This window comes from Eucyclogobius newberryi, unplaced genomic scaffold (assembly GCF_026437365.1).
Source record: "Eucyclogobius newberryi isolate DKJ021-1_F unplaced genomic scaffold, fEucNew1.0.hap1 SCAF_9, whole genome shotgun sequence".
NCBI classification, from domain to species: Eukaryota; Metazoa; Chordata; class Actinopteri; order Gobiiformes; family Gobiidae; genus Eucyclogobius; species Eucyclogobius newberryi.
This window is the reverse complement of record NW_027316532.1, coordinates 10,744,969-10,758,471: the sequence shown is the minus strand read 5'-3', so window position 1 is coordinate 10,758,471 and position 13,503 is coordinate 10,744,969. Positions and strand designations below refer to the sequence as shown.

Here is a 13,503-nt window from a genome sequence, read left to right as displayed (position 1 = left end):
GAAGGAGGTTGTTTCCCAAAATCTTGCAATACATGGCCCCATTCATTCTCTTCTTAATACAGTGCAGTTGTTCTGTCCCCTGTGCACCCCCAAAGCCTGATGTTTCCTACCCCAAAGCCTGATGTTTCCTACCCCAAAGCATGATGTTTCCTACCCCAAAGCGTGATGTTTCCTCCCCCAAAGCATGATGTTTCCTACCCCAAAGCGTGATGTTTCCACCCCCATGCTTCACAGTAGAGATGGTGTTCCTGGGATGGTACTCTCAACACGGCAAGTGTTTATACCAAAAAGTTCTGTTTTGGTCTCATATGACCACATGACTTTTGCCCATGACTCCTCTGCATCATCCAGATGGTCATTGGCGAACTTCAGATGGGCCTGGACATGTGACTTAAGCAGGGGAACCTTGCCTGCGATGCATGATTTTAAACTATGACGGTTTGGTATTACTTTGAAACTGTGTTCCCAGCTCTCTTTAGGTCATTGACCAGTGCCTCCCATGTAGTTCTGAGCTGATTCCTCACCTTTCTTATCATCATTGATACCCTGATACTGATTTTGCCTCGAGGGAGATTGACAGTCATCTTTAGCGTCTTCCATTTTCTAACAATTGCTCCAACAGTTGTTTTACCAAGTTGCCTGCCAATTGCCACGTAGCACTTTCCAGCCTTGTGGAGGTCTGCAATTTAGCCTCTGGTGTCTTTTGTCAGCTCTTTGGTTTTGTGTCTTTTATGTATCTAACGAGCTCAAATGGGTAAAACTAATTTAGATTAATAAGTGGAGTAAAGGTGGACTTTTTAAATGCTCTTAAAGACGTCAGGTCTTTGAGAGCCAGAATTGTTGCTATTATTTAAAATTCATACAATGTGATTTACAGATTTGTTTTTAAAGATTCCCTCTCTCCGTGGAAATGTACCTATGATGAAAATGTCAGACCCCTCCATAAGTTCTGAGTAAGAACTTGCAAAATCGCAGCGTGTTCAATTACTTATTTTCCTCTATGTATGTTTGGTGTCCTGGGTTTTCTCATTTGTTAGAAAATCCTGTGAGAGTATTTGTTCCATCCTTTTGTAGGGCTGGGTACCTTTTATATTTTTCTTTCTTTATATTTTTTAACAATATCGTTACCGGTTCCTGAACAGTTCTTTTTTTCATTGCCTGCATTTTTTAGAGTCTAAATGAATAGCCAGAATGGTTCACAAACATATTTTAAAACATACATTCATAACTCAAAATCAATATGCTATCAAATGAAAGAGACGTATAGCTCGCAGAAGCTCACGTGTACTCATGTGTTTCATGTTGCTTTTCTCCGCATGTAACATTTTGTATCAGTCAGCTCTGCACTGCACCTGCTTTTGACACATTCGTTAATTTTTTTTTGGTCCCAGTACAGTGTTCTCCCCAGAACGTTTCAAAGGGAGTGTAAATATGCCTCATATGAGGTCGCATTTTCCTCCAAGGATGGTTTAATGTACCTTCATTATTTCCAAAGGAACATGTACCATAAACATACTATTACATAGTGCATAGGCCTAAACACACTATTACATGGTGTATAAGCCTAAACATACTATTACATGGTGTATAAGCCTAAACACACTATTACATGGTGTATAAGCCTAAGCACACTATTACATGGTGTATAAGCCTAAACACACTATTACATGGTGTATAAGCCTAAACACACTATTACATGGTGTATAAGCCTAAACACACTATTACATGGTGTATAAGCCTAAACATACTATTACATGGTGTATAAGCCTTAACACACTATTACATGGTGTATAAGCCTAAACATACTACTACATGGTGTATAAGCCTAAACATACTACTACATGGTGTATAAGCCTAAACATACTATTACATGGTGTATAGGCCTAAACATACTATTACATGGTGTATAAGCCTAAACACACTATTACATGGTGTATAAGCCTAAACACACTATTACATGGTGTATAAGCCTAAACACACTATTACATGGTGTATAAGTCTAAACATACTATTACATGGTGTATAAGTCTAAACATACTATTACATGGTGTATAAGTCTAAACATACTATTACATGGTGTATAAGCCTAAACACACTATTACATGGTGTATAAGCCTAAACACACTATTACATGGTGTATAAGCCTAAACACACTATTACATGGTGTATAAGCCTAAACATACTACTACATGGTGTATAAGCCTAAACATACTATTACATGGTGTATAAGCCTAAACATACTATTACATGGTGTATAGGCCTAAACACACTATTACATGGTGTATAAGCCTAAACACACTATTACATGGTGTATAAGCCTAAACACACTATTACATGGTGTATAAGCCTAAACACACTATTACATGGTGTATAAGTCTAAACATACTATTACATGGTGTATAAGTCTAAACATACTATTACATGGTGTATAAGTCTAAACATACTATTACATGGTGTATAAGTCTAAACATACTATTACATGGTGTATAAGTCTAAACACACTATTACATGGTGTATAAGCCTAAACATACTATTACATGGTGTATAAGTCTAAACATACTACTACATGGTGTATAAGTCTAAACACACTATTACATGGTGTATAAGCCTAAACATACTATTACATGGTGTATAAGTCTAAACATACTATTACATGGTGTATAAGCCTAAACACACTATTACATGGTGTATAGTTCTATCCACCATCAAGAAATTTGAATATTGGCTAAACAAAACTTAATGCAATAATGGAAATGATAAATAAACATAAATACATAGTCATTTAAATGTATTACCAGTGAGCACTGTATCATAATACACAATTGTATTCACAATTATGGTATGTAATGAAAATGTGTACAGTTTTAGCTCATGACAGTATTATAATGCTGAAATAATTTAGACACATCAACTCTTCTTTTCCTTTTCCTCCATTGGACACAGCCTCAGAGTCAGGATCATAGAAGATCAGAGTCAGACACTTTAGGGCTGGGCAGAGTTTAGTCAATATCTTTATTTGCTCCAAGAGCTGCATCTTGAGGCTTTAAATTAATTAATTTATTTCATTGTTGGGCTTTTTTAGGGCCTTTGTCCGGGTCGTGCGTAGCACGTCACTAGAGCGTAATCTCTGATGGGTTGCTGTGCCGCGTCTGCTGCAAAAGTAACGCTCGCCGCTAACGCTCGCCGATAACGCGGGGGCGCCATCCCTGAATATATGTAGTGAGACCCCTGCAATTCCTGTTGACCATCTGTCAATTCCTATCATATGGAAGCGAGTAATAGTGACCAGCCCTATTCTTTTGTCATGATTGAGGTGTACATGTACGATGGCCCATATTCAGGATTGAGATACGCAGTCCAGTCAATCCTTCCCTTCTTTAGGTGTTATAGACATGATTGCTTCTTTTCCAAGTTGGAGGAATCTGAACTCTTTTAAGTACTCAGTTAAAGTTGTTCAAAGCAGAGGATTTAAGCTTTATACCGCTCTGTGGTGAACCTAGTGCTCTCTGGAGATGTAATTGTTATTTAATTTGTTAATTGCACCCGTTATTTCTCAAATTGTTATTTCAGGTCATAATTGTTTTCTTCTTTATGACCTGAAATTTCAGTGTTTGGAGATTGTCATAAGGCGCTGGTACAGCTGGCAGCCCGGTGTAAACGCTCTCTCTTCTTTCTCACACTAATTGTGCTTTATCTCCTATATTTTGTAAATATAGTTAGTATATTTTTTCTATTTTACTGTACGATAGGGACACGCGCTGGAATAGTTTTTTAATTCAACTGTTTTTGACTTTTTTCGGCTGGATTTGAGCGTTTTTCGTTGCGTTCGTTGTGTTGTTGTGACGTGAGCTAGCTCCGAGCGAGCCCACCAGCCCCCTCCCCGCGCCCTCCGGCCGCGCTAAAGTACGGCGTGTCGTCGGTACACGTTTATATACACGTTTATATGAAAGAGGAACTTCACGAACGATCGGGACACGCACTGGAATCGCTTTAAATTAACTTGTTTTGACTTTATTCGGCTGGATTGAGTGTTTTCGTCGTGTCGTTGCGATGTGTCTTGGCTCTGAGTCCCCCGGCTCCGGCCCCGCCCCCGCCCGGCGCCGTACCGCGTTTACACAAAGGAAGAACTAATGAAACTGCGGAGAACTGTCGTCTTACCCGGAGATCGTCACGTTATCCCGGCGGACATCCTAAGGAAAACGCAACGAAGCAGACGGGCTGGACCTAAACTCCGAGAGAAGAGAGGGACAAACGGGAAGTCGGTTCCCGCCGTAGTCATGGGTAACGTGAGTTCCCTTCAAAATAAAATGACGGAAATAGCGAGCCTCATGCGGTCCCAGAGGATTTATAGGGACAGCAGCGTCTTGATTTTCACAGAGACCTGGTTAACAGCAGAAATGCCAGACTCTATTGTAGGTTTGGACAATTTTCATCTGCTGCGGGCGGACAGAACGAGAGAATCCGGGAAGAAAAGAGGTGGAGGTCTGGCGGTGTATGTGAACACGAGCTGGTCCAAACCCGAACACTGCACAGTGAGGGAGCAGCTATGTAACAAGGATATTGAACTATTGGCTATTGGCATGAGGCCATATTATCTGCCCCGGGACTTCTCACATGTGATTTTGATCGCAGTCTATGTGGCCCCGTCTGCCAATGCTGAAGATGCTTGTGAAGCACTGCTCTCCTGCACTTGTAGGCTGCAAACACAGCATCCACAGGCTCTCTACCTCATCTCTGGTGACTTTAACCACGCTTCTCCCTCTTCTGTTCTACCAACATACACCCAGTATGTTACCTGCCCCACCAGAGAGAATAGAACATTGGACTTGTTTTTTGCCAACACCAAGGAGGCTTATTCTTCTTCCCCCCTCCCTCCCCTGGGCAGCTCGGACCACAACCTTGTACATCTGAGGCCTGTGTATGAACCCATCGTGCGCAGGCAGCCTGTGGTGTCCCGTGAGGTGAGGATGTGGTCTGCTGAGAGCGAGGAGGCTCTGAGGGACTGCTTCAGCACCACTGTCTGGACTGAGCTTTATGACCCACATGGGGAGGATATCAACACCATCACAGAGTGCATCACGGACTACATCAACTTCTGTTTTGAGAACATTGTTCCCTCCCGGACGGTGCGGTGTTTTCCAAACAACAAGCCGTGGATTAACCGTGAACTGAAGGCTCTGCTGAAGGAGAAGAAGAGAGCCTTCAGGTCAGGGAACAAGGAGGAGCTGAGGACTGTGCAGAAGGAGCTGAGGAGGAAGATCAGGCAGGCTGAGGCCGGCTACAAGAGGAGGATAGAGGAGCAGCTGCAGCAAAAGAACATTCAGGGAGTGTGGAGGAGCCTGAAAACCATCTCGGGCTTCAAAATCCCCCCTGCCCAGACAGAGGGGGATCTACAGTGGGTGGATGATTTAAATGCTCACTTCTTGAGGTTTGATCGGTCACCCGCCCCTCCCCCTGCACAGCTGCATGCTCCCTCTTCCACAGCTGGACAATGCCCTGCATCTGTTCCTCTTCACTTCTCTGCCCCGGACCATCAGCTCCCCACTTCGCCTGGACTCACCCATCCCCCCAGCACACGGTCCCCCTGCCAACCACTGACTGTCACAGCAGCACAGGTGAGGAGTGAGCTGAAGAGGATTAAAGTGAGGAAGGCAGCAGGACCTGATGGCATCAGCCCCAGGCTCCTTAAGTCCTGCGCAGATGAACTGTGTGGAGTTATGGAGCATGTCTTCAACATGAGCCTGAAGCTGAGGGTGGTACCACAGGTCTGGAAGACCTCCTGTCTGGTACCTGTGCCTAAGACACCGCGCCCCAAAGACCTCAACAGCTTCAGGCCAGTGGCTCTCACGTCCCACCTGATGAAGACACTGGAGCGGCTGGTCCTGGACCACCTCCGCTCCACCGTGAGCTCAGCCATGGACCCGCTGCAGTTTGCATATCGGTCTGGCATCGGAGTGGAGGACGCCGTCATCTCCCTGCTGCACCGCTCTCTCTCTCACCTGGAAAAGCCTGGCAGCTCTGTGAGGATTCTGTTCTTCGATCTTTCCAGCGCCTTCAACACCATCCAGCCGCTGCTCCTGAGGGACAAGCTGGAGACGGCTGGTGTGGAGTATGACCTGGCAGAGTGGATCCTGGACTACCTCACAGACCGACCCCAGTTTGTGAGAGCCCGGAACTGTGTGTCTGACACTCGGACCTGCAGTGTGGGGGCGCCCCAGGGCACTGTCCTCGCGCCCTTTCTCTTCACCCTTTACACTGCAGACTTCAGACATGACACGGACAGCTGTGTCCTGCAGAAGTTCTCTGACGACTCTGCCATCATCGGACTCATCACGGACGACGATGATGTGGAGGGCAGAGGACTGGCGCAGGACTTTGTGGACTGGTGTCAGCGGAACCACCTCCTCATCAACGCGGGGAAGACCAAGGAGATGGTGGTGGATTTCCGCAGACGCCACCCCACTGCCCCCTCACCAGTGAACATCCAGGGACGGGACATTGAGAGAGTGGACTCATACAAGTACCTGGGTGTTCATCTGAACCACAAACTGGACTGGACTCATAACACAGACGCACTGTACAGGAAGAGCCAGAGTCGGCTCTACCTCCTGAGGAGACTCAGGTCTTTTGGAGTGACAGGGCCACTCCTGAAGACCTTCTACGACTCTGTGGTGGCATCGGCCCTCCTGTATGGTGTGGCCTGCTGGAGCAGCAGCATCACAGAGAGGGAGAGGAAGAGGCTGGACAGAGTCATCAAGAAGTCCAGCTCCGTCCTGGGCTGTGCTCTGGACTCGGTGCAGGAGGTGGGGGACAGGAGGGTCCTGGCTAGATTCACATCTATGCTGGACCATGAGTGTCACCCCCTGCAGGACACTCTCTCCGCTCTGGAGAGCAGCTTCAGTGAGAGACTGATCCACCCTCGATGTGTGAAGGAAAGGTTCCGTAGGTTTTTCCTTCCTGCTGCTGTCAGACTTTATAACAAAAACTGTTAGTACTGAACACTCGCAATACTGACCTAACCTAATACTGATGTGCAATTCTGTCATATGTGCAATCTATGTGCTGTCGTGACACATATTCATGTGCAATTACTGTCGGGATCACATGCAATGGTATTTATTTATTTATTTATTTGTCTATGGGAGTTTTTATTTATTTATAGGAGATCTTCTACTGAAAGTGTTTTTCAGACTTCCTATAAGTGATCTGTTCTTCTGTATCTACCTCTGTATCTACCTGCGTTGCACCAATGAAATTTCCCCATGTGGGACAATAAAGGAATATCTTATCTTATCTTATCTTGTACAGTCTTATATTTTTTAAATGTCTCGTTCAACTTGTTGTTTTCTGTTTCCAAGACGAATGTATCCACTCTCATAATATGAGAGCATTTTGTTTTTGTTATTTCTCATGATTCATCATCTAATCTTTTACATTTCTTGTAGTACTTGAGGATTATTATTCTTGGTATGTTCAACCTCCAACAGTTTTAGCTTGTCCTGCGGCTCATACCGTTTTTTCAGTCTTTTTTGGGGGGCCGAGGTGATAACAATACCTTTTATCCCTCAAAACTGCATACCAGTTTCACCATGGTCATTTTCCTCTACATCATAAGTTCATAAGGTGGTCCACCTTCTGAACTTCAGTCAATGATTAACAATCATTAATTACGTTTCACTAGCAAGAAACATGCCACAACAATGGAATATGAGAGAATGTTTGAATTTGTTTGATGATCTGAAACTTTTAATTGTGACAAATGCAGAAAAACAAGAAATCAGGAACGGGGCAAACGTTATTTCACGCCCTGTAACGGTTCACAGCTCGACCTGACCTTGACCTCAGACTCTCTGTGGATGTATAAGCCCCTTATTTCTGAAACACACCATTTTCTTTTCTTTTTCTTTTTACAGAAACTCTCCGAAACTACTTCTCTCAGTATGGAGAGGTGGTAGACTGTGTCATCATGAAGGACAAAACAACAAATCAGTCACGGGGCTTTGGGTTTGTTAAATTTAAAGACCCAAGCTGTGTGCGCAACGTGCTGGAGACCAAACCACACAGTCTGGACGGTAGAAATGTAAGTACATTATTCAGCTTGTGTGGTGACTTCTTTGACCACGTATGTTGTTCAGATGTCTATGAATCAGAGAAACGTGGTTTTATCCACTTGTAACTTTACTTCATATTATGCAAAAAAGATTGAAGTGACATGTTCACACTTCTTGTCTTGAGGACTTGTTGTAAAATACACACCAGAGCTCATGATTGCATGATTTAGAAATTGGGGAGACAGGAAATGATTTCAGACCAAAACGTCTGTATAACCTGGTCTTGGCTGGTCAGGCAACAATTTCCCACCTTAGTCTTTAGGTTGGCCTTAGTGCACTCAGGAGTGCCCCATCCGAGGGATGCAGGGCTGAAGTTACTGCACTTAGAATCTGGTTTGACAGACGAAGCGCACTTAGCCAGAAGAGTTCTAGATTTCACTTCAATTGGATCAAGTGTGAAAACATCCCAAAGGTTAAGTTGTCAAAAGCCCCATAATAAGGCCAAAAAAAAAAGTTGGATTTCAAAATAAAGAAAACCCGACCGTATACATTTTATCGCATATTTACGTTTCGAGAATGTCAAATTGTGAGATTGTGTGGGGATCGTAATGAATCGTGATCGGGATCGTGATTGGAAATATTTGTGGAAACTACAAAACCTAACAATCCCGTGTTTGCTCATTTCCTCATCGGAGCCACGGAGTGAATAGAAGCCAAAGACCCGCCCCGTCTCCCGCATCCGGCGAGTTAATCTAACCGGTGGGATAAACGCCGACAGAGCGGGCGACAGAGCGGGCGACAGAGCGGGCGACAGAGCGGGCGACAGAGCGGGCGACAGAGCGGGCGACAGAGCGGGCGACAGAGCGGGCGACAGAGCGGGCGACAGGAGCGGGCGACAGGAGCGGGCGACAGGAGCGGGCGACAGGAGTGGGCGACAGGAGCGGGCGACAGGAGCGGGCGACAGGAGCGGGCGACAGGAGCGGGCGACAGGAGCGGGCGACAGGAGCGGGCGACAAGAGCGGTGATCACTAGATCACTATTTTATTCAACATCTGCACCAACAAGGCCACTTCAATGTGAAGCGCTCACTTCTGAGAAAAGAAAACTGTCTGCAAAACATGTGCAAGGATTTTAAAATATAAAAAAAGAAAATAATCTGACCTACCTACCTGGATTTTTGTTTTTTCTTTAGTGTTACCAGAAACACACTATTTGATTTGGCCTCACATGGATGAAATCTAAATAGTTATTAGTATAAACATGTGTGGTGTTTGTGTTTGGCTGATGGTAGGTGAACTCCTGTGTGACATGTCAAACCCTAGATGTCCAGACTGTGACATCAGCGCTTTGGTAAAGCTTTGACACTCATCAGTTTACTCCACTACAATGAGGGCTGAAAACATTACTTTTATCTCTCTAGAGCACTCTTTAGTATTGTAATGAGCATTTAGTGGCATTTGTTTATTCACAAAAAGGGCAAAGAGTCTGTGTAGCTTGTTGTTACCACACTGATGCAATAAAACAATGCATTTTGACTAGAGCTTTCTTTTTGATTTAAAATGATCACAATATGGCCACTAGTACATGCACACCGCTCTAGTATGTAACGTGATGTCATTGAATGAATAAATAGTGTTCCACTTTGAGCCTGGGTTTGAGACCTCAATATTCTAATATATGTGCATATCCTAATTGCCCCATTTAGAGCTGTGAGCCACTCTGAAGGTGCCTTTGATTCCAGTCTAATGTTAGGCGTTTGTGTCTTTCTCGTCAGATCGACCCAAAGCCATGCACTCCCAGAGGAATGCAGCCTGAAAAGTCTCGCACTAAGGAGGGCTGGGTAAGACATGCTTCTCCTGCTGCTGCAGGAAACGCTCACCTTTCTGCCTTTTCTACTTTTATTCGGGTTGTGATTGACTAAAAGTTGTAAAGTTCAGTTCCACAGCTATTCACACAATTCTACAATACAGTTCACAGGATAAAAGCTGAAATGTATATTTGATGTCATTTTATGTTAGAATATTATTGTTGTAGTATTCCACTAGTAGGTAATAATCAGTATAATCAGTTTTGTGTAAAGATGCAAGTAACAAAGCGGAGCTCCTCTAAGACCTGTTAACAAACCAGATGTAAAAATGTGATGATCAGGACAACTATAGCAGCTCCTATGCTAAAGCTAAACTACAACAACTAAATTATGCATATGTCTGTGTAATAAACTACTTATTAGGGCTGCAGCTATTGATCATTTTAGTAATCGAGTAATCTATTGATTCCTTTCTTCGATTAATCGGTACATTTTTTGAAAACATATTAAATCCTTTTTTAAATAAGGCTTCCCCAAAAAATATGTCAGTTTTCCGTAACCCGACCAACATGGTAAAAAAAATTGCCGGCTAGAAAAAAAATATCAGCAACTGTCAAAGTGATGCCAAATATCTTTTTTTTCTCTTATATCTCACCGACCGTTTTTCAAAAAGCGCTGTGTTGAATATTTTTTGGGTGGCTGCCCACAAGTCCGAAGGTTTGGTAGTCCGAAACTGTGAGCCCGCGCAGCTCTCCTTGCGGCCCGTGCACCAGTTAGGGACCGTCTCTAAAGTACGTAAAGTGTTTGTTAAAATAATAATATTTTTTTAAAAAAGAAAAGAAAAGAAAAAGTAAAAGGTGTGCGTGATACCTAGAGACTCAAACTACCATTATAACTTAGCGTTGTCTATCTAGGTTGGCTGACTTGGGAGCTATTGAAAAGAATCCTTGATTTTTTAAAGAAAAATATTCTTTAAAATCTACAAAGGGTTACATTTTTTAACCCAAAAGGACTATGGCACCTAGGATTAGCAACTTGGATTCTTGCTCAATGTTGTTGTTTTTAGTATATGTTTGGTATTTTTTAAGATAACACATTTTTAAACAAACACTTGTGCAATTGGAATTTAGAGACGGTCCCTAACTGGCGAACCAATGGCACTTCGGACTAGCGAACCTTCGGACTAGCGGCCCTTCGGACTAGCGACCCTTCGGACTAGCGACCCTTCGGACTAGCGACCCTTCGGACTAGCGAACCTTCGGACTAGCGAGCCTTCGGACTAGCGAGCCTTCGGACTAGCGAGCCTTCGGACTAGCGATACCTTCGGACTCAGACTGATACGTGGCGTGATGTGCTAGTGGACTTGGTAGGTGAAAATTATGAGATTGATCGCTATTCTGAGCGCTATTCGACAGAGGCTTGAAATATGCAGACTTTGTCATGTATGTGACCAAGACGTGGAGAATGAGGATTCTACGACAGAGGAGAATGCCATAACGTTGATGATGCTGCTCAAGTTAAGACCTATTATTCTGTCTTTTAGATTTTAAAACAAAGTTCTTTTTTTACATACACCCATGCAGTGTATTTTGATTTATTGTGCCTTCTGAAGAGATCCTCTCAAGCATATCTCCACAATTTGTGTTCCTTGGATAAAAAGTTCATTTATTGTAAAAATGGACAAAAAATAAAATTGTTTGTTTTATGTCCAAAAATAGTTTATTGGCTGGACTTTTTCATTTTTTGTTTTGTACCTTTGTGGTATTATCTCTCCTGATAAATGATATTATTAACTTAATTAGGTGGATTTTATATACGAATTTTTATTTTTTTTATGCCTTCAAAGTTGAAAATAATAAATAAAAAAAAATTACCTACCTACCTACTTTAAAAATTTTAGTAGGGTTACAGCAAACATACAATTAATTTGGGGCAGCCTAAACATTATAGTTTATAATAATAAATAAATGCTAATGCTGCAAAATGTCTGCAGTTACAAAACTCTTCCCAGTCACTCGTGAGTTTAAAACGCGCCGCTCTCTGATCTTTAGCTCCTGCAGGTCTGGAACAAGCTCCATATGAAACAAAAGCGCCACAAGTCGTTCCGTGCGCGCTGCGTGGCACAGATTCACGTGTTTTTGATTTAATATGTAAATTAAACGAATCATCGAGCCAATGAAATAATGAAGCTTTTTTGTAATCAAATTGCTCTATTTACTCGAGTAATTGTTGTAGCCCTGCTACTTATTGCAAGTAATTGCACCTAAGACATTAAGGTAGTGCAACTCTTGCATATTAACTTGCTGAGCTACTATACGACAGAGAAGGTCCTAAATACTGCAGTAGGAAAGCTCTTATTGTGCTCCTCAGTAGAGCGGCAGTGTGTTGGATAGTAATAGTGAGTAAATGGCTGGAGCGTGCTCTGTGATCTGTGGAGACGTGTCTGTACTAACGTGTTAATGTCATGTCAGTCCAGGGCCAAAACAGAGCCTGCTTTCTGCTACTTGGGCTGAATAGATGTGGGCTCAGTGGCCTTTTCCCTGAGTGATCATTTAACAGCCTTCCAAATCCATCCACTCCCTGTTCTCTTTCAGAAGGGCAGCAAAACTGATAGCAATAAGTCTAAGAAGATATTTGTAGGCGGCATCCCCCATAACTGCGGAGAGCCCGAACTCAGGGACTATTTCAATCGATTCGGAGTGGTAAGTATGGATAAAGCACCACACAAGCCTTATTTTGTCATTGGCCTCGTTTCCGTTGGAGCGCTATGGCAGAGGTCAAGTCACTGCATCACCAAAGGACTCTGCCATGCTAACCCAGCGCTAACCTGAGCCACACGATCCCCAGCCATGCCAACTCAACTTGAGCGGTGCTAACTTGAACCGTGCAATAGCGCTCCAGTAGAAACCAGAGTATGTATTCTATTTCAGTCAAATGAACAGTGGTCTGAGGGGGATATGAGTCGGGATGTTTAATTTCTTTATGGTGCTCGGTGCATGTCCGACTGCGCTCACTGTTTTCTTTTGTCCTGTCTCAAGGTCACAGAGGTGGTAATGATCTATGACGCGGAGAAGCAGAGGCCCCGAGGTAAAAGCTGATCCCACATTCACTCCCTCACCCCCTCTCCATCTAAATCACATGACAAACTATTATGGCCCAAAAGCATACCTCCTGTTTGGTTTATTGTTAATGACCTTGGAATACACAATAGACACTATCACTTGGGGGTAACATACTTTGTGCAATATACAGGCTTAGATGAGCACAGCAGGCAGGTTATCAGCCAAATGGAAGTCGATTTTTTTTCAACTCATTAGATTAATAAGGTCTTTAGGTTTCTATTTCAATTTACAAGCTTAACAAACTCCTCTTTTTAGGAATCCATTATTTATTACTCCGCAGCTTGTGTTTGTAAGTTACTTCTGAGGTCACAGAGTCAGGTGAGGTGTCTTGTCCAACTGTCACTTTATCACCTGAACAAAGTGGTCACCTTAACCCTTTATTGCCCCCATTATGTATAAAGTGGAAAAACAATGAATTTCATGTAAGAAAAAAGTTTAAAAACGTATATAAAAATAGCAAATTGTACATGTTGTCTATGAAATTAGATTGGTGATCAATAAAAATGTTTTTAGTTTATTTAGT

At 43.1% G+C, this 13,503-nt stretch overlaps 1 protein-coding gene across 5 annotated transcripts in view; it reads left to right on the top strand.

The window, feature by feature from the left end:
• Positions 1-13,503, top strand: part of dazap1 (DAZ associated protein 1) — a 78,391-nt gene that overhangs the window by 5,726 nt on the left and 59,162 nt on the right. For 4 of the 5 annotated variants that reach the window (XM_072439489.1, XM_072439484.1, XM_072439488.1 and 1 more), the window contains exons 3-6: positions 7,914-8,080; positions 9,826-9,891; positions 12,453-12,560; positions 12,897-12,945. In XM_072439489.1, coding sequence (XP_072295590.1) covers positions 7,914-8,080; positions 9,826-9,891; positions 12,453-12,560; positions 12,897-12,945 — 390 coding nt within the window. The remainder of the gene's footprint in view (positions 1-7,913; positions 8,081-9,825; positions 9,892-12,452; positions 12,561-12,896; positions 12,946-13,503) is intronic. The other variant, XM_072439487.1, reaches the window with a different exon arrangement.